The sequence below is a fragment of the Esox lucius genome, chromosome 19, assembly GCF_011004845.1.
Source record: "Esox lucius isolate fEsoLuc1 chromosome 19, fEsoLuc1.pri, whole genome shotgun sequence".
Classification (NCBI taxonomy): Eukaryota; Metazoa; Chordata; class Actinopteri; order Esociformes; family Esocidae; genus Esox; species Esox lucius.
The window spans coordinates 28,611,931-28,637,306 of record NC_047587.1 but is presented as its reverse complement, the minus strand read 5'-3'; the positions used below and the strand labels follow the sequence as shown (position 1 = coordinate 28,637,306).

The 25,376-nt window shown below is 45.0% G+C and overlaps 1 protein-coding gene across 1 annotated transcript; it reads right to left on the bottom strand.

Annotated features, from left to right (window-relative positions):
- Positions 1-131: 131 nt before the first annotated feature.
- On the bottom strand, positions 132-23,673 carry snrkb (SNF related kinase b). The gene is made up of 6 exons (XM_010884043.4): positions 23,269-23,673; positions 18,227-18,941; positions 6,794-6,935; positions 3,737-3,949; positions 3,368-3,505; positions 132-2,798 (listed from the first exon to the last, which is right to left on the bottom strand). The coding sequence occupies exons 2-6, from the start codon at positions 18,813-18,815 to the stop codon at positions 1,616-1,618; spliced, it is 2,265 nt and encodes a 754-aa protein (XP_010882345.2). The 5' UTR covers positions 18,816-18,941; positions 23,269-23,673; the 3' UTR covers positions 132-1,615.
- Between the last annotated feature and the right edge of the window lie 1,703 nt (positions 23,674-25,376).

Sequence of the window (25,376 nt, the reverse complement as noted above, 5' to 3'; positions counted from 1 at the left end):
CTGAAAATTAATGACAGATTATTATCATTTGACCTGTCCAAATGTATAACAATGAACCTCTTCTGAGGAACAATAATTAGTTGTATCTGCCGTATAGGACCTGCCTAATTAAAACAACACACACCGTTCTCTGGTTTAATACAATTTTAATAAATAAATACAAAAATAAATTAATCTCATTGAGATATAGTCATTGTTGAAATCAGGGTCAATGGGCCTACAGAAAGACAGAAATGCCCAAATCAGGCAAGACGTGAAAGAGAAGACAGCCGGTTGGTGGAATGGAGATCCACCCCATCCAATGACAGAAGAGGAAAGAAGCAGGAGATGAGGTTTTCATATATATACTGAGTGTGGGTGCCAGCTGAGATTAGTGTTTTGTATCCAGAACAGCACTCCTCTCTCCCACAACGACAAGCTGGAAGTGTGCCATTAATTCAGCTCTGACAAAATTGAATGTTTCCATGTCCATGTGTAGGTAGACAGTATTGTACTCTCAGAAAACACTCAACAACTTGTACACAGAAATCACCAGGGAGTCCAACAATAATACACAAGGAGACATTGTATGTGTAATGGCCCAAATGAGGCAGAAGTGGTAAATGAAATACACGTATAAGTTAATGAACAGTATCTGTCATCGCTCCTAATTATGTCACACATAGATTGCACAAAACAATAGTTACAGTCATGTATCTCTATGTCTGTCCTGTGACAAATCCACTGTTGTCCGATAATAATAAAAGGCGTCAATAGCTTTTGTAAGAATAAAATTTCAAGATTTTTAATTTAAGTATATACAATCTGGAAGACCTGCATTTCTGTAGCCAATATCATACTCATATTTTAAAAAGTTTCTCATGATAAAATCTGTCCAAAAAAGAAATTCACAGCTTTCCTCTTATGAGTCAGTTAATAGCCTAAGGCTAATGTACACTTCTCAGCATGCACCATACCATAGTGCTCCAACACTGTAAGTAACGTGTGTAAGCATTAAATGACACCTTGCTTCCAGCTACACTGTCGAGAGCATCAACCATTCCGTCAGTCCGCTAGTTGAGCTAATGTAGGCGGGTGACGGAGGCCCAGAGTGTGGCGGACATTTCTACAAAATGCATGCATGTCATTTTAGACATTCCAATTACAGCATGGTACTAGCAGGCCTCAGAGTGACAACATACCAAATGCTGTGATGGGCTCGGTTGGTATTAGGCTAGTGCAAAAGGTAGAGCTACGATACAAGGGCTTTTAAAATAGCGATCAATACAAAGCTATATAGTGATGGTCTAAGACTTGACGAAAAGCAGTTTGTATAGTTCAGTACATAGCAGCACAAAAGGTCATTTTTCTCACAAAGGAAGCAGCAGCAGTTGACTACACATATATAACTAGGCAGGAAAATGTCTGAGGTCACGTAAGATCATTCAGTTCGAGTTGGACGCAGAATGATAGGTCAGACTGCTCTGGTGTTTTGTGTTTAAGTAACGTGGACTTGGTCTGAGGCTGTAGCTTCTGTCTTTCTGGGCCACCAACACTTTCAGTTTGTTCCCCGTGGCCAACGGGATGGAGTGAGTGACGTGGGAGGTATACCGAGGTGTATCTACGGCGGCCGGGCCTACAACACGTGGCAGCAGTTGTACTGGGCAAACGGCAGGATTTTCTCCTTGGAGGTGGGCTGGATGTTGAAGGACAGTGCCTTCTCACAGAGGGGGAACTGCAGTAGACGGTCTCGCAGGTTCACGTTCTTCGCCTTCCCGGGATCCACCCTGACCGTAGGGTCGCTCGACGCCTCCCTGGGCCCCAGGTGACCCTGTGGTGCACTGTTGGACCTGTCCAACTGGACGTCCTCCGGCATGTCCCCCTCAGGCCCTCCTCCACCCCCCACCACTTTCCGGGTCATCTCCACCCCGTCCGGGCCCAGGTCCACACAGTGGTTACGGGGCAGGGCGTGGGGTGAGGCGCCCAGGCCGGACACCGGGAGGTTGGGCTTGGACTCCGTGGTGTTATTGTTGTTTTCATGCAATGCGTTTTCCTCAGGTTCCATCCTGTCTAGACTGCGGGTATCCCGTCGCCCCAGGCAACACTGCACCCCCCCTAGGCGAGACGGGCATGCCGGAGGCGTTTCAGGGGTGAGCGGACTTTGCACCACGTTCTGAACAAGGCTTTCTAAAGCGCTGACTGGCCCGTCTGGAGTCATATGGTTACCTGGCCTCAGTGGGTCAGCTGACATCCCCATTGGCTTCTCCTCTGACTCCATCTGAGCCTGTTCCTCCCCGGTCGCCATCTGGCTAGGCTCCGGCTCTCCTCTGTGGCTGGAAACCCCGTCCTGCGGCTCCCTGTCCCCCTCTGCGCTCTGGGTCTCCACTGTCTCCTCCACGGAGGTCCCTGGCGGGCCCGTTTCCTCTCCTTGACATGGTACTATTCTGTCTGGGCTCAGTGGGGCCTCTGGGGCTGAGTGTATGGGACCTGACTGATCTGTTGACACGACGGGCGATACCAAGCCTTCCTCCTCTTCGACTTCCTCCTCATCCTCCTCCTCTTCACATATGAGCTGCAGGGCTCCTAGGCTCTTGACTAGCAGGGGTTCGTCAGGGGGAGGCGGGCGCAGGCTTAACCCGAGGATCGGTCCTGTGCCGTAGTCGGGGAAGGGGGTCTCTTTGCGACTCGGCTGGGGTTGGAGCAGGAGGGGCCGGTTGGCCAGGAAGTCCCCAGACTCTGACACTCCTCGACGGGGACAGCCAGCCAGAAGACCACCAAGCCCCCTGTCCTCCAGATCCAGAGGGTCTGACATGGGCCTGCTATAGAAGAGACAAGGACATTAACTGGAGTGTTCATGGTCAAGTACTACTAATGTAGCCTGTTAGGCAGGCCACGCTAAGCAAACTAACATTGTGTTTAAAAACAGTGGAATGGCAGCATCTGTGAGTGACGCCTCACAACACGTCGACCCAATTAAATGCTTCGCTTGGGCAATGCTCTGAAAGGGGCTTACTAGGTTATTGTTATCATTCTAACACTGCGCGACAATGGCCAGAAAACAGCTGGTTAAAACTGCATCGAAACACAGTGATGTAGGCTAGGTTTGTGGTGAACCATGCTTCTGTCAAGAAAAAACCTGACCTTTCACAAGTCATTGTCAGTGCAAACAGACTTCCCACCATCTGTAGGGGTTATAACAGGGTCTGTACTGCTGACTCAAGGGTTTTGTAAATCCTGTATGTAACACCTGTCGCCGAGAAATGGAACCCGTCGCTCCATTAGAGACCTTTTTCAAACCTAAATATTTCCTGACCTCCAAGGAGGCATGAGAAGACTTGGAGGCATGTCCTATGGAGGCAAGACTATGGCTTTTATGAAGGGGTCTTACTGGAGCTGTGGGGGCTCAGCCCAAGCGCTGTCAACTTTGGGCCTTTCACTGGGCTGCTCCTGCTTGTCTCTAAGGATGCGCTCCCCCAGCAGGTAATATGTGGCTGTGATGTGGTTGTATCGGTCAGCCTCCAGAGCCCTGAGTAGAAAACAGCATGGAAATCAATATCAGCTGCATCCTTTGTACTTTTCACCAAGTTCTGTTGCTTGAGAAACATACAGATCTGTGTCAAGGTAGAAAGGATTATTATAACTTATTTACCTTTATTTTACCAGTCAATAAAAATAAAAAATAAAATTTGTATTTACAATGACAGGAAAGGAAAGAGTGAATACAGGGAGGAGTTGTGGGAGACGGGGAGGTCCTCACTCTTGGATGGCATCACGGTCTGCAATGTTGCCGCTGGTCATGGCCTGGAGGATGACCTCGTGCTCCTCTGGGGACAGGCTACGGTGGGAGGTGAAGGGGGCCGCACTGTGTCCCGAAGGTGAGGGGTCAACCCCCTGCAGCCAGGGGTGGTTCTTGATCTCCTTCAGGGAGGCTCGACTACACGGGTCCCTTTGCAGGATACGGGAGATCAGACTGAGGGAGAAACAGGGAGGGGTTTCAAATCGCTGGTCTCATTTTTGGATTCAACCGATACGAGTTAATGGAGGCCTCATGCATACTGATTCGGTAATTGACAGGCAAAGCACACAACCTCATATCTGTGATAACAGAGTGAATGAGATCAAACTGTCTTTCTACTGTATCCAATAGTTAATCATTATTCATGAACTCCAGCAGACATCAGACATTCTTTAGGTGCGTCCATGCAGGGCCAGGCAGGTGATCTGCTGAGAGGCGTGGCCCAGCCTGACGCTGCAGAGTATGCACAGTCCGCCTCAGAACAACCTATTTGTTCATGTGACTGTTATATTGCACTGCAGCGAAAGGCCGAGAGCGGTATCTACTCTGGTCCGGAGGGAAAAACTGCTGTTAATGTCCACCAAGTGGTGCCACAACTCCCTATGTCACTATAAAAGTGTGTGTATGTGTGTGTACAGGGTTTAACCAGGATCACCAATCAGCCTAAAGGCTCTATCCTTGCTTAATGCCTTTTTATAGATGTTCTATATGCCTGTAAGTCCATCCATACGGTGTAAGTACCCATGATTCTAAGTTCCTGTTGTTGTTTGGTATATCCTATTCATACAGCTACTTAAATATTTATAGAAATTAATTATTTACACACCGTCCTCCTAACTGGCTAGTGTATATCTCACAACACCACTACAGTAAAGCACTTAATACAAAGTAAGAGTAGCTTTGGACAGAGGAAAATAGAGAGAGAGAGATGAGATATGCAGGATCTGGAGAGGAGTGCTGAATACCAAATTGCTCCATTCCCTTCCACCTCAGCCGTCCATTTGCGTAAGTGTCCAAAAGTGACAATTATCAAGAGTAGGGTCTAATTAGACCCTCCAGTGGCCACGTGCAATGAGTCTGCAAAGATGTGGCCTTCGTGAGTAGAGGGGAATTCCATAATGCACCATGTCATTTTTTTGCACGATTTCACACGAAAGAATGGAGAGGTGTGTCTAATTACGTAACACATACATTTGTTAATATCTGATTTCAAGACTTTATTTAGACAATTAGAAAAGATGAACTACATCCTAAATGTCATGTCTAACTGTTACAAGGTTTATATCTCGTGAAGCAACATGAGGGATTTGCTCATTTACATTTCAAGTTTGTTTTCTTATTCGAAAGTGGACAGGAATAGCATCATTCAAGTCACAAGTGTTTGCTGAAGGTGATGAGTTTACTGATCCACACACCACTCTGGAAGTCACACTCTAAATGCCTTCAGCAACACCTGACAATGGAGGGCCCTGCAGGCAATTGGCTGAAGGTTGAGGGGGTGGTTTGGGATTCACAGAAGGTCCACTTTCACTCAGTTGATTTTGCCCGCAGGACAAAACTGTTCTGTTTTGCAGAGGATAAGCATCCCATTTAAAATAGCTTTTATCAGGGCCCTGGTCATGTGACCCAGGGGCTAAGTTTGGAACTGTTCACGAGCCAGGCGGCCAGATGTCTGAGACACAATCATCGTATTCAGAACCACAAGGTCTGGGGGGTTTGGTCTGGAGTTTAAGGGCGGCAGGGGTGTCAACCACAAATAGAACTGCTATCAATGAGATCACCTAAAACACCTCTTAACATACATTTAGTTTTGTCAAGATTTAACCTTAACAGATGCTTGAACTGCAGTGAGATCATTAGTGCCATTAAATGAAATGGACAAGGTATCCAAGGGTTTATGGTACCCAGGATAAGAACACTGAACGAGTTGCAGACAACTTACTCAAACCATGTCATTCTGATTGGTTGGCCAAATCCATGAAATCAATGTTCCGTACTGTATTCCCTATTCAAATCAACACTGAATACCAGATTCCCTAAACAAATCAACGTTCAGTATTATATTCCATATTCAAATCAACATTCAGTATTGTATTCCTTATTGAAATCAACAATCAGTATTGTATTCCCTATTCAAATCAACATTCAGTATTGTATTCCTTATTCAAATGAACATTCAGCACTGTATTCCGTATTCAGCACCCTCGTCCCAAAAGGATTACAGGGTACACTGTGTCCAAAAGTCTTTGCATGAGCTTGTCATTTAGGTGTGAGGTTAAGAGTTAGAGTGATACAATTTGTATCCACCTCGAGTTTCTGGGCATGATCTAGGGTTAGGATGGGGTGGACTGGGATAGGGCAGGTTGGGGTGGGTTGGGGTAGGGCAGGCTGGGGTGGGCTGGGGTAGGGCAGGCTGGGGTGGGCTGGGGTAGGGCAGGCTGGGGTGGGCTGGGGTAGGGCATGTTGGGGTGGGCTGGGGTAGGGCAGGCTGGGGTGGGCTGGGGTAGGGCAGGCTGGGGTGGGCTGGGGTAGGGCATGTTGGGGTGGGCTGGGGTAGGGCAGGCTGGGGTTGGCTGGGGTAGGGCAGGCTGGGGTGGGCTGGGGTAGGGCATGTTGGGGTGGGCTGGGGTAGGGCAGGCTGGGGTGGGCTGGGGTAGGGCAGGTTGGGGTGGGCTGGGGTAGGGCATGTTGGGGTGGGCTGGGGTAGGGCAGGCTGGGGTGGGCTGGGGTAGGGCATGTTGGGGTGGGCTGGGGTAGGGCAGGTTGGGGTGGGCTGGGGTAGGGCAATGTAGGCAAGGGTATCATATTTAGCACGTGTATTTCTTTATTGATTATACTGTTGTAGTAGAATCACAGCACATAACCGAGTTCTAAAACCACAAGACACATTGTCACTGCAGTGTACAAGTCAGCGTGTCTGTGCTCATATCATTTGAGCATATCATATCAACACTGCATCAATGCAACAGATGTGTGAGAGAAAGCTGGGGGCTGTTTAGACAGGGTGATGGTACTTACTCTTTGCAGTCAGCAGAGACATGGGTAGGGACGGTATAATGACAGTCCATGATCATAGTAAGTGTCTCACTGTCATTGGTCTCCTGGAAAGGGGGCTGTCCACACACCAGCATGTAGAGAATCACCCCCAACGACCAGATATCTGGAACAAAAACAACATGCATCATATGTTACGTACACAAACACACCGTCACACTTAATGGGGTAAAGGGAGTTCATGTAGAATATTCCTCAGCCTTACATGTCCACATATAGCCAAGAAGGGAAATGTCACATGTGTTTGTGAAACAGATCCCGGGTTAGAGCTAGGCACTTGCCGAATCTGAAAGAAGCAGTGCTGCTCTGTACTGGATGAACTGTTTGGCTAGTCTTGACACTGGGGGTCGCTGATGAGTTCATTTCAGATGTAGCACATGGAGTTATGCATATGCACATACCAGTTTTACTTACCCAAACATTTGCTGAGGGCAGAAAGAAATGTGATTGGTACAGTCAAACACCCAATCGAAATGGGGAAGAGGCGGTGCTCATGAACACAAATTACATCAAGAAATGTGCAATTCTGCTAATGTTATAATGAACATTACTTGATTACATGCTAAATGTGATGTAATGTAACTAACATTCAGTGGCAAATCTTTGCTAATAATATTCACTTGCTCTTTCGATCCAACTTAAAATGTTCATGACCACCGCCTCCTCTCCATTTCAATTGGATGTTCGCCTGAACCAATCACATTTCTTTCAGCCCTCAGAAGAGGTTTGAGTAAGTAAAACTGGTATGTGCGAGATGCATGAAACATAGGCCTCAGTGTTAGCGTCCTAAACTTAAAATATTTGGTGAAAAGTTTTTTTGGAATTCTACTTTGTTTTACAGCAATCATAACAAATTTGTATTTTTTTGTTGAAACTTACTCTTCAGGTAGGCTGCAAATAAATATGTATACATGGCAATTTTATAAATTGCTGTTGATTGCTTTTTTAAACCCTGATACCCATCGACTCAAGATGTTGATCTACACGCAACACTAGTGTACGACTAGTCTCAACATATTAACAGCATGTATTGGCCCTACGCAGCTGAGTAACTTACACTTACTTGCAGGGTGTTTACACTGAAATGGTACTTACTGCTCACATAACATTTAGTAGCTAGCTGGGGTGGGTGTATGTCAGTAAACCGCTTGTAATTCCTCTGCCACCATATGAATACGACCAAACCCTTCCCAACCAAACTTGTGAACAGGCCAGTCTTGCCTAAACTAGACTTGCCTTCCGGTGGGCATCACTAAGCTAAAACATATTTTCACCACAAAAAAGAGGCCTCGGCGTCATCTGTATCCTTAAGCGTTTCTTAGAACAGAGTGGACGGGCCCGACCCAAAAGAACCTCAATAGGGATCACACAGACAGGCATGCACAACTATAGCCTGATTACCTTCCTGGAACTTCATTATACGTTTGGGATGCATTTCGAACAATAGTGTACCTTCACACTGCAATATTATAAGCTGACACAACAGTTGTATAATATTTTAATATTGTTAAAAAAAGGCTCAAAAGCTGAAATGAAATTGCGGTGGTTAAATTTGATAACTATACAAAAATTGGGTCACAGGCCAAAAGCATTTGGGAACCCCCTGAGGGAGGACAGCTGCGTGTTTGCGAAGCACTTGTCCTGATCCTGAATCGGGTGGAAGCTGTATTCGCTAAGCAAGCAGACACATATTATAGTATTAGGTCCAAGAGATAATAAGGTCAGGTCACATGATCAAGAAGAAACGGCTGTCCCTAATAAGCACTCAAACCAACATCTCTAACATGTTTTTCCTTAGGCTGGTCCCAGTAACTATACAGGCATGATGTTGTTTCCAGACCCAGGCCTTTGTCCCAGACAGCTGGGTGAGTACATAATTCTTCCTCCCTAGTGTCAGAGGCAAGGTCCAGGGTGAGCACACAAGACCTCTCACCCACACTGACGCTGTGTCTCGAAGGCCCTTGCTCGGAGCCTTCCATTGGCTCTGGCTCTGCTCTTGTTGAATGACAGTTTCCATTGTGCGCTGTGCGCGCTTTTCCTGCCTCCACCCTCTCCCCTTCCTCAGGGCCGGGGTGACGCAAGGTCTCTGGAAGAGCTTTCAGAACATCCTGCTCCCAGAGAACAGGGAGCAGCGGTGGAAGATGCCAGAGTTGGCCAGAGAGAGGGAACTGTTGGGGGGGTGGTTGCATTTCCACAAACTTTATGGCTTTCCCAGAAATTAGGCTTCCCATCTTCTCCTTCTCCTAGTCATGTGAACCAAGATGTGATCACTGAAGAGAGGAGACGAGGGAGATGACGAACCAATTAAATGATGTTATTCCAATTCCCTGGATTCATGGGCTGATATAAAAAATGAAGAGTATATGTTTAGCGTGATAATTATCCTTGTAAAACAGAGTTCAAAGTTCTAGAGAAAAGTAAAGTGAGCTGGTCTAACCAGAGTGTCAGACACAATCACCAGTCTGACCACTGGGCCTGAATGGGGCAGGGCGGTGGGCGTCACTGGAGCTGCATGCTGGGACAGTGGAGACAGGGCTGCCCGCTTAGTGCATGTCACCATTGTCCTAGAGTGCTCTTGAAAGCAAAAACAATATCCCTCAGTCTTTCTCTCTGCCTTGTTATCGTATACAAACATTCAAAAAGACAAACACGCAAAGAGATGAACGCAAGTGCGCACACACATGCAACTGCGTACACGTGCACACATGCACACACACACACACACACGCACACACACCTACATTCTCTAGCCTTTCCACCTCTGTTACACAACAGCAGCAGATCCAAACCATCGGCCAGTGTGACTGCTCCCTCTCTGCCTGCTGGGGAATGCCACAAAAGCACAATTATCCCCATCAGTCATGTCTCTGAGCCCAGGCGAAATCAACTGTTGAGAAGTGAAAATCAGCAATGAGCACTGAGCATCCAACCATAAAGCGAATAGCCCCTCCTAGGCTGAGCTGCCATATTTAATCAAGTACAGTCCAATAAATCATATGTTTGTGCGCCTGTTATGTAACATGGAGTAGTAACCAGAGTTAGGCTTTTCTCTACTGATGACTGTTGACCACTGTGAGATAAATCCCCATATTAATGTGTCTTCAAAGAGTAGAGAATATGAATAGCTGGTATTGAGTTAAGGTTCAGCTGATGATAATCATCAGACAGTCAGAATGCCTTATGGCTCAGATTATTAATGCTGCATTAGGGCGTAGGTTACTCATGTGGTTATTCTCTTATTTCCTACTCATGTGGTTATTCTCTAATTTCTCTTATCTCTCTCAAAATACACAGCATTTGTACAGTGCCTTCGGGAAGTACACAGACCCCTTCACTTTCTCCACTTTTTGGTATGGTAATACTCAATTTTAAATTGATTAACAATTTTATAAAATCAATCTAAACACAATATAAAGTAATGACTAAGCTAAAATAGGTTTTCAAACATTTGTGCCGGTGTATTGAAAATGAAAACATTTAAAATCGATACTTAATGACTGTAATTATGTAAATGTTAATATAAGTTTGCTCTTTGGAAAATGAAATATATCTACATGTTGAGATCATAAATATGTATTCAAGATTACGTTTTGTTATTGATACAGTAGCTCAAACCTGTACTTTTAAGTATACAGTTATATTCAATAAAAACTGTACTTCACCCAAACCCATTAAAAAATGTGTAACAATAGGTACTGTTACAAAAATGGTATTGTGTTTCATGTGAATGTTTTTTATTTTTGAAACAATATATTTTGGTCACCTCCCCAACATTTCTCCCCCTAACTGCTGTGGGTGAGAGCACGACCACATTGTTTTAAGACAACAGACAAGTAAAAATGTAAAGAGATCAAATCTGGGACCTACAGAACATGACTGAAAGCGGATTATTTAGGAAACGATACACGGTCATGATCAGATCCATGAACCTTGGTGTAAAATCAGTGACGTTGCTTACCAAAACCGTTTGCCATGGGTGTAAAATGAGGTCAAAGTCCGGCCTTATAAAACCTCTTTCCTTTCCTCCCTAAATCTGTCACACCGGAGTGTTCAATGTACCACAGTCTACTGACCCTTCATAATATGTTGCTATTCATGGAAAGAAAATGACAACATGTTCCAAATGTATCAGAAAGGCCGTAATTACAAGAACTAACTTCCTCAGCTCATCCCCGAAGCAGTATGACCACCTAGATGTCTGCTCCTACTGACTCACCAACTGTACCTGCTGAATTCCCCCTGCTTCTTCTGAGTAGCCTAAACCATTTTTACTGCATCTGTTAAGGCAGAGCCCAGACATACTGATCATTTCAACACTTTTATTTATCCAGAACAAATTAGAGTAGGTAGTACATCCTTCTCCATACACTTACACATCTGTTATTCTGTACACAGCTGTGTTTAGCTTATGTAAATTTAGCAGCCATGTCTTAGACACAGAACTGCTGCCCATGGCCCTGGTACTGCTGTGTTAGACACAGAACTGCTGCCCATGGCCCTGGCCCTGGTACTGCTGTGTTAGACACAGAACTGCCACCCATGGCCCTGGGTCTGGTACTGCTGTGTTAGACACAGAACTGCTGCCCATGGCCCTGGCCCTGGTACTGCTGTGTTAGACACAGAACTGCTGCCCATGGCCCTGGCCCTGGTACTGCTATGTTAGACACAGAACTGCTGCCCATGGCCCTGGTACTGCTGTGTTAGACACAGAACTGCTGCCCATGGCCCTGGGTCTGGTACTGCTATGTTAGACACAGAACTGCTGCCCATGGCCCTGGTACTGCTATGTTAGATACAGAACTGCTGCCCATGGCCCTGGTACTGCTGTGTTAGACACAGAACTGCTGCCCATGGCCCTGGGTCTGGTACTGCTGTGTTAGACACAGAACTGCCGCCCATGGCCCTGGGTCTGGTACTGCTGTGTTAGACACAGAACTGCTGCCCATGGCCCTGGCCCTGGTACTGCTGTGTTAGACACAGAACTGCTGCCCATGGCCCTGGCCCTGGTACTGCTATGTTAGACACAGAACTGCTGCCCATGGCCCTGGTACTGCTGTGTTAGACACAGAACTGCTGCCCATGGCCCTGGGTCTGGTACTGCTATGTTAGACACAGAACTGCTGCCCATGGCCCTGGTACTGCTATGTTAGACACAGAACTGCTGCCCATGGCCCTGGTACTGCTGTGTTAGACACAGAACTGCTGCCCATGGCCCTGGTACTGCTGTGTTAGACACAGAACTGCCACCCATGGCCCTGGGTCTGGTACTGCTGTGTTAGACACAGAACTGCCGCCCATGGCCCTGGGTCTGGTACTGCTGTGTTAGACACAGAACTGCTGCCCATGGCCCTGGTACTGCTGTGTTAGACACAGAACTGCTGCCCATGGCCCTGGTACTGCTGTGTTAGACACAGAACTGCTGCCCATGGCCCTGGTACTGCTGTGTTAGACACAGAACTGCCGCCCATGGCCCTGGTTCTGGTATTGCTCCATGGCTCTGCACACACATGCCTCTGATAGCCTCTGTATGATCATATGACCACTGTGTTAGTTATATTCCTCTCATAACAACTAATGGACACTCTGCTAATAGCCCCCCCCTCCGGGGGTTCCATTCATACACACTCCTGGTATACACAGAAGAAGAGGAGGTGTGGTGTACGGCCAGTATACTTCGGCTAAAGGTTTTTCTTATGCAACAAGTAGTTCCTGAATAAAGACCATGGCCGTAGCTAATTGTCTATACACCCTGATGTGCCGTTTTGCCATTGTAAACCATAGAACAGTAAACACTTTGTTTTGTCATTCCCATGATATACAGCTTCTTATAAACCAGGTGGGCTCAGTCCTGAAAGCCGTGGTATATAAGACTATAAGACCGGGTTTCACAGGTTTGACATCACATCACTTTTTACTGCTATAATTGTGTCGGTAGCCTGTTTAAAAGGGTTTGTGATTATTTAGCCCTAGTTTCATAACCTTGATGTCCTTTTTCAAATCTCAGACACAGAACTCACAACCGATGATCAAATTCATTGAACTAAAATCACCTGTTCAAAATGACAACTTAACATCAAAATATTACCATTTCAAAATGTTATTCACACATTACATTTGAGATGACTGTCTATTAATTTCATTACAATGATCTAACAATCAATTGATACCACTGCTCAAAATGATGAAGAACTGTTGCATTACTCTTAACGCCTGGTTTTATGGAAACTGATTTACAATATTCCTAGATCATGAAAGTTTTAGGATAACGAGATCCTTTGTCACCAGTTTCCGTGGAAAGTGAACCAACTGGAATACATCATCTATGGACATAATATTTCATCATCATTCTTCATCAGACACTGTGTCTATGGTCCCATGTACCACTTTTCAAGACCATGTTTTCAGATTTAACATTACTGTATGTATGCAGGCCCTTGTAATTGTTTTCCCAATACTGCCAGCTTGTTACTGATGATTGATTTCACATGGTGGTATGAGTATATAGTGAAGCTGTATGAGTATACAGTGAAGTGGTATGAGTATACAGTGAAGTGGTATGAGTATACAGTGAAGCTGTATGAGTATACAGTGAAGTGGTATGAGTATACAGTGCAGGGGTATGAGTATACAGTGAAGTGATATGAGTATATAGTGAATTGGTATGAGTATATAGTTAAGTGGTATGAGTATATAGTGAAGTGGTATGAGTATATAGTGAAGTGGTATGAGTATATAGTGAAGTGGTATGAGTATATAGTGAAGTGGTATGAGTATACAGTGCAGTGGTACGAGTATATAGTGAAGTGGCATGAGTATACAATGCAGTGGTTTGAGTGGTATCCACCTACAACCACATAGTAATAACATGGAGCCGGCAGGTGATCCAGGTCACAATAGAGGTCAAACAGTGGGAGGAGGAAGACTAGGAAGACGAGGTGGTCAAAGGAATGGCAGGGGACAAGCACCCCTTCTTAGAGGTGGTTGTGGGCCTCGTTTGAGAGGTCTTTTATTTTAGCTTTGATTCAAAAATGCCTATGTTGTGATTTTATTGTATTTCATCAATAAATGTCAGATTTTGTTCAATGATTCCAGTGTGCCTGTAGTATTCCCTCTACTACTTATTTCACAGGGAAGTATTTAGTTGTAGTAACAAAATGAAACATGTATCACATGTTTTGTACGACATTATTAAATGACTATACAAACAACTAAACAGAGAAACTATCAGTATATTGTGTGTGGGTGATCAAAATAAATGTTCCTATGGTATTTCATGATAAATGACTTATTTCAACCATTGATTCTGCAAGTGCAAGGTTTCTTTAAAGTTATGAATGCACAATGACATGTTTTGAAAATTGAACAGCTGTGATGGTAATTCCATCGATAGGAACTCTTAAATAGGACTAAGTATACATCAGTTCAATTTCCATAACACAGCGTATGTAACAAGTGACAACTGTTTTGAGTTTTGTGTTTAGAGTTTTGAAAAATGACATCAAGGTTCTGAAATTAGTGACAAAGTGATTTAAAAAAACGAATATGCCATGGTTAAGCTCTGTGTCCAGGCACTCCGTGATGTGTCATGCATAAGAACAGCTCTTAATGGTGGTATGTTGGCCATATAACACACACCTCATGCTTAGTGCTAACATATGCCATGACTTTCAGCCAATCAGCATTCCATATTCGAACCAACATTTTTATAAATTACAATAACCCACACAAAAGCAGTAAACACAGGACTCTCAGTGAAGATGAGATTGTACATTTCTGTTTGTATATGTGTCTGAATAAGTGATCCACAAAGAGATATGAGTTTATGACTCATGTTCCTCTGGCCTGAGATAATCTCTCTTTCTCAGAACGTAACCTCTGTCTCAGTGCTGCTCAGCATTATCCACAGTGTGTACTGGTGCAGGTGGGATATAATGGGGTAGGACTTTTCTCTAACAGTACAGCTTGTCTTTCGTACACACAGGAAGGTTCTGCCAAGCTGCATATCTGGGGCAAACCCCATTTACAATATAGCCATCCAGTCTCAAGTCCTCCAGGTGTCATTCATCTAAGAAGAGCTGTTGAAATATTGTGTTGGATATTCAATTTACTTTCTCAAGTCTAAACTGACACGGAGTTGACCCCAAGCCTGCTGTGTTGTAGCTTGTCATAGGATCTTGTGTTGAACAGTGTTGTGATGTGTTGTGTTTTAATGTGTTATGAAGTGTTGTGTTCTGTTGTTTTGTAATGTTGTGTTTTACTGTGTTGTGTTGTTTTGTATTGATGTGTTGCATTTAACTGTGTTGCAATGTGTTGTGATGGGATGTGTTGTGTTGTTATGTGTTGTGATGGGTTGTGTTGTACTGTGTTGTGTTGTGATGTGTTGTACTGTGTTGTGTTGTGATGTGTTGTGTTGTGTTGTACTGTGTTGTGTTGCAACATGTTGAGCTGTGTTGTGTTGTGATGTGTTGCAACATGTTGAGGTGTGTTGTGGTGTGTTGTGTTGTGATGTGTTGCAACATGTTGAGGTGTGTTGTGGTGTGTTGTGTTATGTTGTGTTGCAACACGTTGTGATGTGTTGTACTGTGTTGTGTTGTGATGTGTTGTGTTGTGTTGTACTGTGTTGTGTTGCAACATGTTGAGCTGTGTTGTGTTGTGTTGTGATGTGTTGCAACATGTTGAGGTGTGTTGTGTTGTGATGTGTTGCAACACGTTGTGGTGTGTTGTACTGTGTTGTGTTGCAACATGTTGAGGTGTGTTGTACTGTGTTGTGTTGTGATGTGTTGCAACATGTTGAGGTGTGTTGTACTGTGTTGTGTTGTGATGTGTTGCAACATGTTGAGGTTTGATGGGTTGTGTAGTACTGTGTTGTGTCGTTCAATGCTGAGCTGTTCTCTTAATTTCATAGCAGGGGCTTTATGGAAGTGGGTCTCAGTGAGCTGCCTCTCGACTGGCACTCTGTCACTGAGACCTAATGAGTAGATTACACCAGCGCCTGATTAGTGCAGTGGAGTAAGAGCATGCTGAGCTAATGAATATTCATTTAGTCAGTCATACTGTAACTTTTCACAACCAATCTGAAGACTGCTGAGTCACAGAGACCAGACAGAATATTGGATCACACACACACACACAAACACGGATGCGCGCACACACCCGCCTTCTCCCAGCCTGACTTTGACTCAGCCTGTCAGAAAACATTAAAGACCCGATGCTACTAGATCCAGGGTCTCTTCAGCAGCATGGGGGACGTGTGCTGGTATGCCAGGTTCTGTTCGGACAGGCTCCAATCACTACGGCAGGTCATCTTGACTGGCCTCAAATCTGCTTAATTCCACAAACCAGATTGTGCTGGGCGGGTAATGGGACCTTTCACGGTGCCAGGTGCTTCGGTGGCCGGCGTGCCACACAATCTGATTATACATACCACTGTGAGCTCCACCCACTGGGCAGCCTGCCCCGGGTCAGTTCAAACAGCCACACACTAAACCCCAAGGACACCCACACACAATACCACACCACAATATGGGGGAGTTAACAGACGTGCCAAAGCCTTGTGAGCACATAACCTTGTTTTGATTAAATGACTAGAATGTGTACCAGATGTGTGTGAGGATTAGCTGGTTAATCAACCGGACGTATTAACCAGAGGGACACAAAAATCTCAACAGAAGCTGATTTACTTGAGCTTACAAATGTAGGTGAGCACAGTTGGAGCAGGATGTTGTGCGACCATAGTGACACACGAGGGGCCCATCACAGAGTAGAGCCCCTCTAACCGTCCGGACTCCGGTCTCCTGGGTTGCCTGGTGTCGTCTTTATGTTTGAGGTTCCCGCCAAGTCCAGATTGTGCAGGTTGTGGTTTCAGTGCACGTACCTAAACCCAAGTGGTCCTCTGCAGTGGGAGGCTTACTTGACTTTGGGCACCTGGCAGGATGAGCTGGATCTCAGAGCAGCCTGACCCAGTTAGTGGCTTTAATCCTGGCACACTCCCAGTGCAGCACAGCCCCAGAACACCAGCGGCCCCAGAACACCAACACCCACTAGGGTTGTAAGACTGATTTCATTTCCACTAAGTGAGAGATCCTGTCCCCCTGTATGTTTGTCTGTCTGTAACATCCAGAAGTTGTCTAGCTGACGACCATTCCCAACAGGTCTGAAGGGGTTACTGGATTAGAAACACGCAGGGAGTTACTGTGCCCATGTACGTCTCCTGCAGTCATAACTTCAGGCGGTTAATGACTGTGTCACTTTCCACACACGTGTTAAGATGCCATGGTTCTTTTTCAGAATAAAAGCCTATTTCCCCTATGCAGCCGGGTCAGGTGAATAATAAAGTGCAGAGAGGTGTTTATCTATCCGGGGCAGGACAGGGATGTATGTTTGAAAACCTGGGGCCTGGTTGAAGTGTGAAACACAATGGTGATAGAATATCGATTTGAGATAGTTTAATTCAGCAAGAGAATGATTTGGCAGCAACAAATTATTAAACTTGAATTATTAAAAGGTGAAATTTAAGAAACACATTGGAGGTGGAAATGTAAAACTTTAAAAATACTTTTAGAAACAAAAATACAAGATAAACGTATCTGTCCGTGTCTGAATAACTCTCCCTGCGCTACTTGTTGCTGATTTCATTTCACTGAAGAAAAGTCCTTAAACAACCCTGTCTGTCTCCAGTAAACAGATCAGATTAAAACAACATCAGTGGTAGGGCGGGCTGAAGTTTGAGTGGCAACCCACCATCTTCCTATCCTGACACAGAGACAACTACATCCCTCTCTTTAGGCTTTAATCCCTCTATAGACACAGCTTCAGTGTCCCTGGTCTCTATTAAATCTGTGTGCATGGTTAAAAACCTTTCCACCCATCCATGTGCAAATTGCATTTTCAATCCAGATTCTCTGCAGCCTAGATTGTACTCCATCTGTTCGTTTGTGTGTGTGTGCGGGATACATTACAGGGACTGGCTGACTGATAGATCCACAGACACACCCATGTTCCTCTTTCCAGCTTCATCTTGGTCTCAGGGGATTTGTGGTAATTCTATGCAGCTCAATGGCTTATAGGGACCTGAATCTATGTGGTCTTTATGGACAGAATAAAAAACCTTGGTGAATGATTTATTTGTCTGCAAAATGGGTTACGCGCAAAGAATGTTCCTTGTTTTATGGAACAGTCTCTCCACATTGTTCTCATATTATTCGTATCACCTGAACCTTCCTACATAAACAACAGAGACAGCTAATCAGACAAAAAAATAGCCAGACCACTCAACTAATGGACAGCCAACAAGTCAGATTAACAGACAGCCAGGCAGTTGAACTTACACAAGGACTGTCTGTCAGACCAATAGACATTCAGAATAACAGCCAGTAATCAGACAACCCAATGTCTTACCTACAGCCGGAGCATCATACTCCTCCCCCAGCAGGATCTCAGGGGCGGAGTAGGCCAGCGAGCCACAGCTGGTCATCAGCATGGTCCCGGGCTTGAAGAGGTTGCTGAAGCCGAAGTCGGTCAGCTTAACCGTCCCCTGCTGCCTGAAGAACACCACGTTCTCCGGCTTGAGGTCCCGGTGGACCACATGGAGCCTGTGGCAATAGGAAATGGCCCGGACAATCTGGGCGAAGAGAACTTTGGCCGTGTCCTCGGCCACGCCGCCCTCGTGGCGCAGGATGTAGTCGTACATGTCACCTCCGTCGCCCAGCTCCAGGATCAGGTAAAGCTTGGTGGCCGTGTCGATGACCTCATAGAGACGCACCACGTTGGGGTGCTGCACCAGCTTCATGCACCTCACTTCCTGGAGCAGGTGTCCTGTTGCCAACGCGTCCAGCTTGGTCTTGTCGATCACCTTGACCGCCACCAGCTGGCCGGTAAACACGTGGCGGGCCAGCTTGACAACAGCGAAGTGTCCCTTCCCGAGTGTGCGGTCTAGGTCGTAGAGGCCGGCGATCTTGCCCTCGTAGCCGCTCTTGGAAGCGGCCATGTCGGGGCTGGGAGGGGCGAGGGCGGGGTGAGGGGAGTGGTGTGTTGGAGACAGTCTCAGTCTGGATGAGGGGCCTCGTATGAAGAGAGGGAGGGCGGGGCTGAAGAGGCTCTAATGCTGAAGTACCTGGGCAAGGAAAAGGGGACCACAGGGCTAGATATCAAATAACCCAGAGGAGGGGATGGTTTTCCAGTTTAGTATGTGAAATGTAGTGCTTGAAAAGACCAATTAGGTGGTTATTAACACTGACGTCTGTGTACACTGACCACTTAGGTCCTTAATAACACTGAAATCTGTATACACTGGATCACAATGTAACACAGTCTGCTGCAGTTAGGCTCTTATTAGTGAGTGCTGACATCAGTATAACAGAGAGAACAGAGAGCCGAATGACAAATTTGCTGTTTAGCATAACAGTAGAGCTACAGTAAAAACACACAACACAATGACTTTAATCAGGCTATTCTCTGTATGGGCCTATTAATCCAATTAAACGTATCATAATTTTCTAATTATTTTAGTAGTTATATATTGGTCCTTGATTAATGTATTTAACTTCAAAACCAGTTTCACAAACAATCTGTCCTTCCTTGAAGTTATGGTGTAGGTGTGTGAACATTTTGTGACAGTACATTTTGTGACCTGACAGGCAGGTTGGGGAGGTTTTCATATCTACAGCAGGGAGTGCCTCATCAACCGCTGTCTGACAAGGCAGTTAAAGAGGACAGAAACTTAAAAAGAACAATGACAAGACAAAGCAATTTTCCATAACACCTCATAACAATAAACATCCCAAATCCCCTAAAGACGTAGTGAGAAAAAAAACCACTTCATTAAAAGCCCACAAAGCGTAGGTAGCCTCATTCTGTAACTCACAAGTTCCCACTTTCCAAGAATCCCTGTGGATTTTGTCAAAGGAACAGGAAGGGAGGGAGAAAGAACAACAGAACCAGCGTTACTAAGAGGACAGGAGGGAGGAAGGGCTAGAATAATCAGCCAAAGGTGGAAATAAACCCCATCGGAGGAGGTTGGCAGATACAGACTTGGTTGAGGGATAAAGGCCATGGATGAGGTTGGCAGATACAGACTTGGTTGAGGGATAAAGGCCATGGATGAGGTTGGCAGATACAGACTTGGTTGAGGGATAAAGGCCATGGAGGAGGTTGGCAGATACAGACTTGGTTGAGGGATAAAGGCCATGGATGAGGTTGGCAGATACAGACTTGGTTGAGGGATAAAGGCCATGGATGAGGTTGGCAGATACAGACTTGGTTGAGGGATAAAGGCCATGGATGAGGTTGGCAGATACAGACTTGGTTGAGGGATAAAGGCCATGGACGAGGTTGGCAAATACAGACTTGGTTGAGGGATAAAGGCCATGGACGAGGTTGGCAGATACAGACTTGGGTGAGGGATAAAGGCCATGGATGTTGAGTGTGTTTAGGGAGTTAGTGGTAAGGAGTCAGATAACAACGATCCTGCAAAAATGCTGTGGATCAATATCTGTAATGGGATATTATAATTGGCGTGCATGTGTGTGTATATGCGTTTGGGTTGATGCGCGTTGCAGGCGTGTGTCTGAATGGTTAATTTGCAGAGATGCAGCAGGAATGTACAGAGAACAGGATTTCTCACATGGGTCTGAGTGCTGGGTGCCTGGGTCTTTGAAGGATCACGGGCAGAGAAACAAAGAGCTTTGTCTGCAGAAGTCTGATGTGTGCAGGTCAATAGAGTGGGCATCTGAGGGCCAAGTCTCTCTAGGGCTCTGTCTCTTTCTCTCATTCTCTCTCTCTCTAGGTAACTCTTTCTCTCCATATGTCCCTCTCTGTCTGTTTCTCTGTCTCAATACACAGAATAATCTGACCACCACTAGAATGCTCCCAAAACGTATTTTCACAGTGTGATGATAGAGCTAACAAGCTGTTTCTTCAAGGTGTTTCAGGAATATTAACAAAACACTGCAAAGCTGAACAGCCACTGTTATAGATAACCTACTTAAAACGTTCTGAGAATCAATAGTTATTAGCTACAGTAAACTGTGTATATGTACACTAGGAGTAAGCACACACGTGCACACAAAAGTATATCACCTGCCTCAGAATCAGTCCTTGGGTAGAGCTACCATGACTCCAGCAAAGAGCTGCAGCAGCGGTTATGCTGAACAACGCTCAGAGGGCAAGACTGAGACAGACGGACGACAACAGGGTAAACAGACAGTCTATGTGAATCATAAGGCCACCCTCCTATTCACTGTGGCTTTCACTGCCTCTTGTCAGCTTCCCTAAAACAGCCCTGTGTGAGACTGCAGCTTCCTACAGGGAGCAGGGAGGGAACCACACTGTTTCCTTCTGATAGTGTTCACATAGTGACCAGGCTTCCGCTAGGGAAATGACTTCCACAGTTATAAACTACACAGACACGTAAATACACAAACACACAGACACACACACTCACACGCACACACACACACACATACATACACACACACACACATGCATCTTTCAGGAGGTTGCATGCACAGAGATAAACAATGCTAAGGCCTCAGGATTTCAGCGTACTCAGCATGTTTGTTTGCTAACAAAAGGATCTGAAATCTTGAGCCAGTGGGTGACAAGATCTATTGTGCTGGTGCCTGGAGATTGCTGAGCAGAAACCAAGGTGACTAAGTGAATATTCTAGACAGACAACAGAGGTACCTCTCTTAACACGAAGACAAGGATGGATTTAGGCACAAGCTGCATCGCACGCACACACACACACACACACATATGCACCCAAACACAGTACAGCTGTGGTTGGTATTACGATGTGAGAAACAATTCTGTCTCTTTCAGATTAAATCTAGAGGTGGAACGGGCTGAGAGAGGGAGGACAGAGATGGAGAAAGAAGAGGGAGAGGTGATGGAGCGAGGACAGAGATGGAGAAAGAGGGAGAGGTGATGGAGCGAGGACAGAGATGGAGAAAGAGGAGGGAGAGGTGATGGAGGGAGGACAGAGATGGAGAAAGAGGGAGAGGTGATGGGGAGGACAGAGATGGAGATAGAAGGAGAGGTGATGGAGGGAGGACAGAGATGGAGAAAGAGGGAGAGGTGATGGAGCGAGGATTCCTTAGATATGATCTCATCTTACTGGTTCCTATCATGCAATATTCAACATGGTGAGGTCACCATGGGACTAGGGGAACAGAGACTTGAGAGCACTCTCATTATCGCACAGAGGATACAGTTCCACATTTATTCCCAGCATTTAAACTCTTATCAGACATTTAACTCCACCATTACCTCTGCCTCTCCCTTTGTCTGAAACAGCACATTAATATAAATAGAGTCGAATTGTAATTCTATTTGGAACTACATTGTCAATAGGGGTATGTCATCTGTCTATGCTAGTCTTCCATAACTGGGCCCCAGTTTGTAGTGGACATCTCTCATATCCGGTCCTTTCACCTGTCAGTGGTAATTAAAAGAGGAGTTCAGCCAATGGCTCTCCAGGGCTACTGAGACACACAGATAGCTGCTGTGTGTAGAGAGGCACACGCTCAGGTTCCTCATGCAGCAGATGGAGCACAAACAGAGGCAGTGTTCTGAGACTGCTGCAGGGCTTGTCTGACCTGGCTGCTCTCCCATCTCCCCTCTTCTCTCCGTCCCCCAGGCCATCCCTGTGACCCAGGAGACAGCACAGGGGACATTCTGTCCTCTCCAGCAAGGGGGAGAACTGGGGACAAGTGTCGCAGGCTGTCACAAATATAGCATGTTCACAAGCCTTCACAAAGACATGCCCTCACTCAGACTGTATACACATCAACACATGCATGTTCCCTAAATCCACTCTGTGACTTTGACTTCCCCCTGCTCTCTGTATACCAGTCCTCCCTGTCCTCTCAGGCTCTCGGGCTGGCTGTCCTGTGGTGACTCAGAATCGGTCCGAGTTCCAGTAGTGTCATTATCCCATACAATCATCACCAATCATCTTCAAAGGTCTACAGATAATACTTGGTTTAGTTAATTAATCCAGGATGTTACCTCTAACATTAGAGTCTGTTAACATGTTGGCGTTCTTAAAGTTTCAACTCAACTTGAATTATAAGGCAGAGGTATCCGAGACGATGCATCAGTAGTGAGTCAGTGCCATTTTCTGTGAAAGGTACGAGCGCATAGCTTATAGCTTGAATACAAAGCAATGATTATTATCCTATGTTACGGAAATCAATACTGTACCAGCAGAATAACAGCCCTCCGTAAACACTTTCTTTTGACTGGTAAACTTCCACTCCACTGCTGCAGTCCCTACTTCACAAAATACGTATTTAGGCTACTACGCATCTGAAGAAATGCACGGACATGTGGTAAACAACATTCAGCGCAGTCCGAAGAGAAACAATCCAAGACATGCTGCTAAAATTACTCAATATTGAGAGTATGGATATCTAGTTAGAGAATTTGAAATAACTTACCATTGCTAGGGAAATGCTTTATCCTCCGAGCTAGTGGAGCGACCAGACACTAGCTCCGCACTTCCTTCTAATACAATACTAGCCGATAGAATCGTCAAAATCGTAATAACGCTATTGGTCAACACACTTTTCAACTAGTCCCTGTTGTATAGACTTTGCTATGAACGTGTTTTTGTGTGTGTGTGTGTGTGTGTGTGTGTGCTGATGTCTCCACAAAGGACAAGGCAACAGGGATGCTCGATGTTATGAGTGCGTCTCTCCCTCTCCGCAGTATTCGCGCAGTCACCTCAGTCTGATCCGCTCTAAGCGCTGTCCTGCTACTGACGTCAAAAGCATTCCAAGCTCACTCCCGACTTCTGCGGACGAATTTCTTTCTTTTTTTTTTCTTTTTTTTTTTTACAATTTGGCCTGCATGACTTATGAATAAATATAAATGTTCCCTTGAACTCATTGTGTTAGAGTGCTTTTAACTGTTAAACCTTGTGTGTTTCTGGACATTGGGGTCAAGAAGTATTTGCCATTACTTTAATAATGGTACAGTCTGTCTTCAAGTGATACCTGCGTTGGCTCCCCATGTTTCAGCTAAGCCGCCCCATTGTGAAATGTCGGTTCTGATGTAAGAACGGAAGGAAACTATTATGCAAAGCCCCAACCACTGTGTCTATAATTAGTTATAGGTGGAAGAAATAATAACACAAATGGTAGCTTACATTCTTCACATATTTCAATATATGGTGAGGCTCGAGGACCCTGGGCCAAGGCCTTCAAAGCCACATCACATATGAATTATACCAGGAAATCCAAAGACAACATATTTTACAAATGGGAAATCTGTAGTAGACCTATGACTTTGGAGACAATTAATTAAAGCATAGTGTTCACTTGTACAGTCAGTATGGCTGCAAAGTATTTTTTACTTTATGCCAATAACCAACATTTAACTGACACAAGATGACATCTGGAATGTAAGCATTACATAAATATATGTCACAGAGCAGAACATCAGTTCTTAATAACCATGGAGGAGGACAGAGAACGTGTCCTGTAAACAAACTGAAGCGGGAGAGCAGAGACCAGCAGTGCATGTTGAAAGACATTTTTATCATCTCAGGGGCATTGATCAGGATTCTGAACACATTTAACACAGGCAGCAGGGGTCTGGTCTTGTGTTGGACCGGAACAATAGTGAGAATAACAGCTTGTCTGCTCAAAGATGTGCTGGAACCAAGAATAAGAATTTCATCAGAATGTGACTTAAAGAACTCCATCTGTTTCTCTCTCTTGATATTGCTTTCTACCCAGTCTGCCAATGGTCCTGGTTGAAGGGCCCCGAATCGAGCCACTGACCCAAATTGAAATCCATCATTACCATTCACAAAAGAGTATTGACAAAAATGTGTACTGGGGCTATAATACAGAACCTGTCAGCAGCACAGCCAGATGTAATGATTGATTTAGTCTTGGGGACAGGATACAGCTCAATCAAATGATCTGTTATCTTTCAATGTCCTGTGGCTGAGGACGTAACTGCAAATCTAGAGCTTTCTAGCAGAATGGCTAGCTACATGCACATGTAAAAAAATAATAGCCGCAGGCCAGTTTTTATGTCATTTTTATGATGAATGTTTCCAAGCTTTAGTCCGTGAGCTTATTAAATTCCATATAAAGTGCACATTTGTTTGCCATGAGGCCTACTACTGTACATTGCATGTGAGTTTAACTTGTGGTAGATAAGGAACAGCTTAAAGCAGAATGTTGGTGCCATACTCCCATCTAGTGGAACACTGTTGAGTTTTTTTCCTATCTGATATTTGCATTTATAAATGCGTCACCATTCAAGTTGTCACTTTTGTGGCTTAATTTAAAGGCTCATAGTAACAAACTGTTATGGCTTTTGGTAATGGTAATGGAAAATACTTTTTCATTACGCTTTTTCAACGGAGAGTTCTATTGAGACCTATCTTTTGCAAAGGAGCCAAACATTTTACAGTTACACAACACATAACACATATAAAATAAACATAATAGTACAAATTAAAAAAGGCTACAATGTATGTTTTTTAATCAGCCAATAAGCAGAGGCCAACAGTGCATATTGAGATTGCTTT

Coding starts and splice junctions, on each gene's coding strand:
- snrkb (XM_010884043.4), bottom strand. CDS start 18,815: ATGGCCGCTTCCAAGAGCGGCTACGAGGGCAAGATCGCCGGCCTCTAC. Junction 3,950..6,793: donor GTCTCTGCTGACTGCAAAGA/GTAAGTACCATC, acceptor TTTCTCCCTCAG/TCTGATCTCCCGTATCCTGC. Junction 2,799..3,367: donor GCTGAGCCCCCACAGCTCCA/GTAAGACCCCTT, acceptor TCTCTTCTATAG/CAGGCCCATGTCAGACCCTC.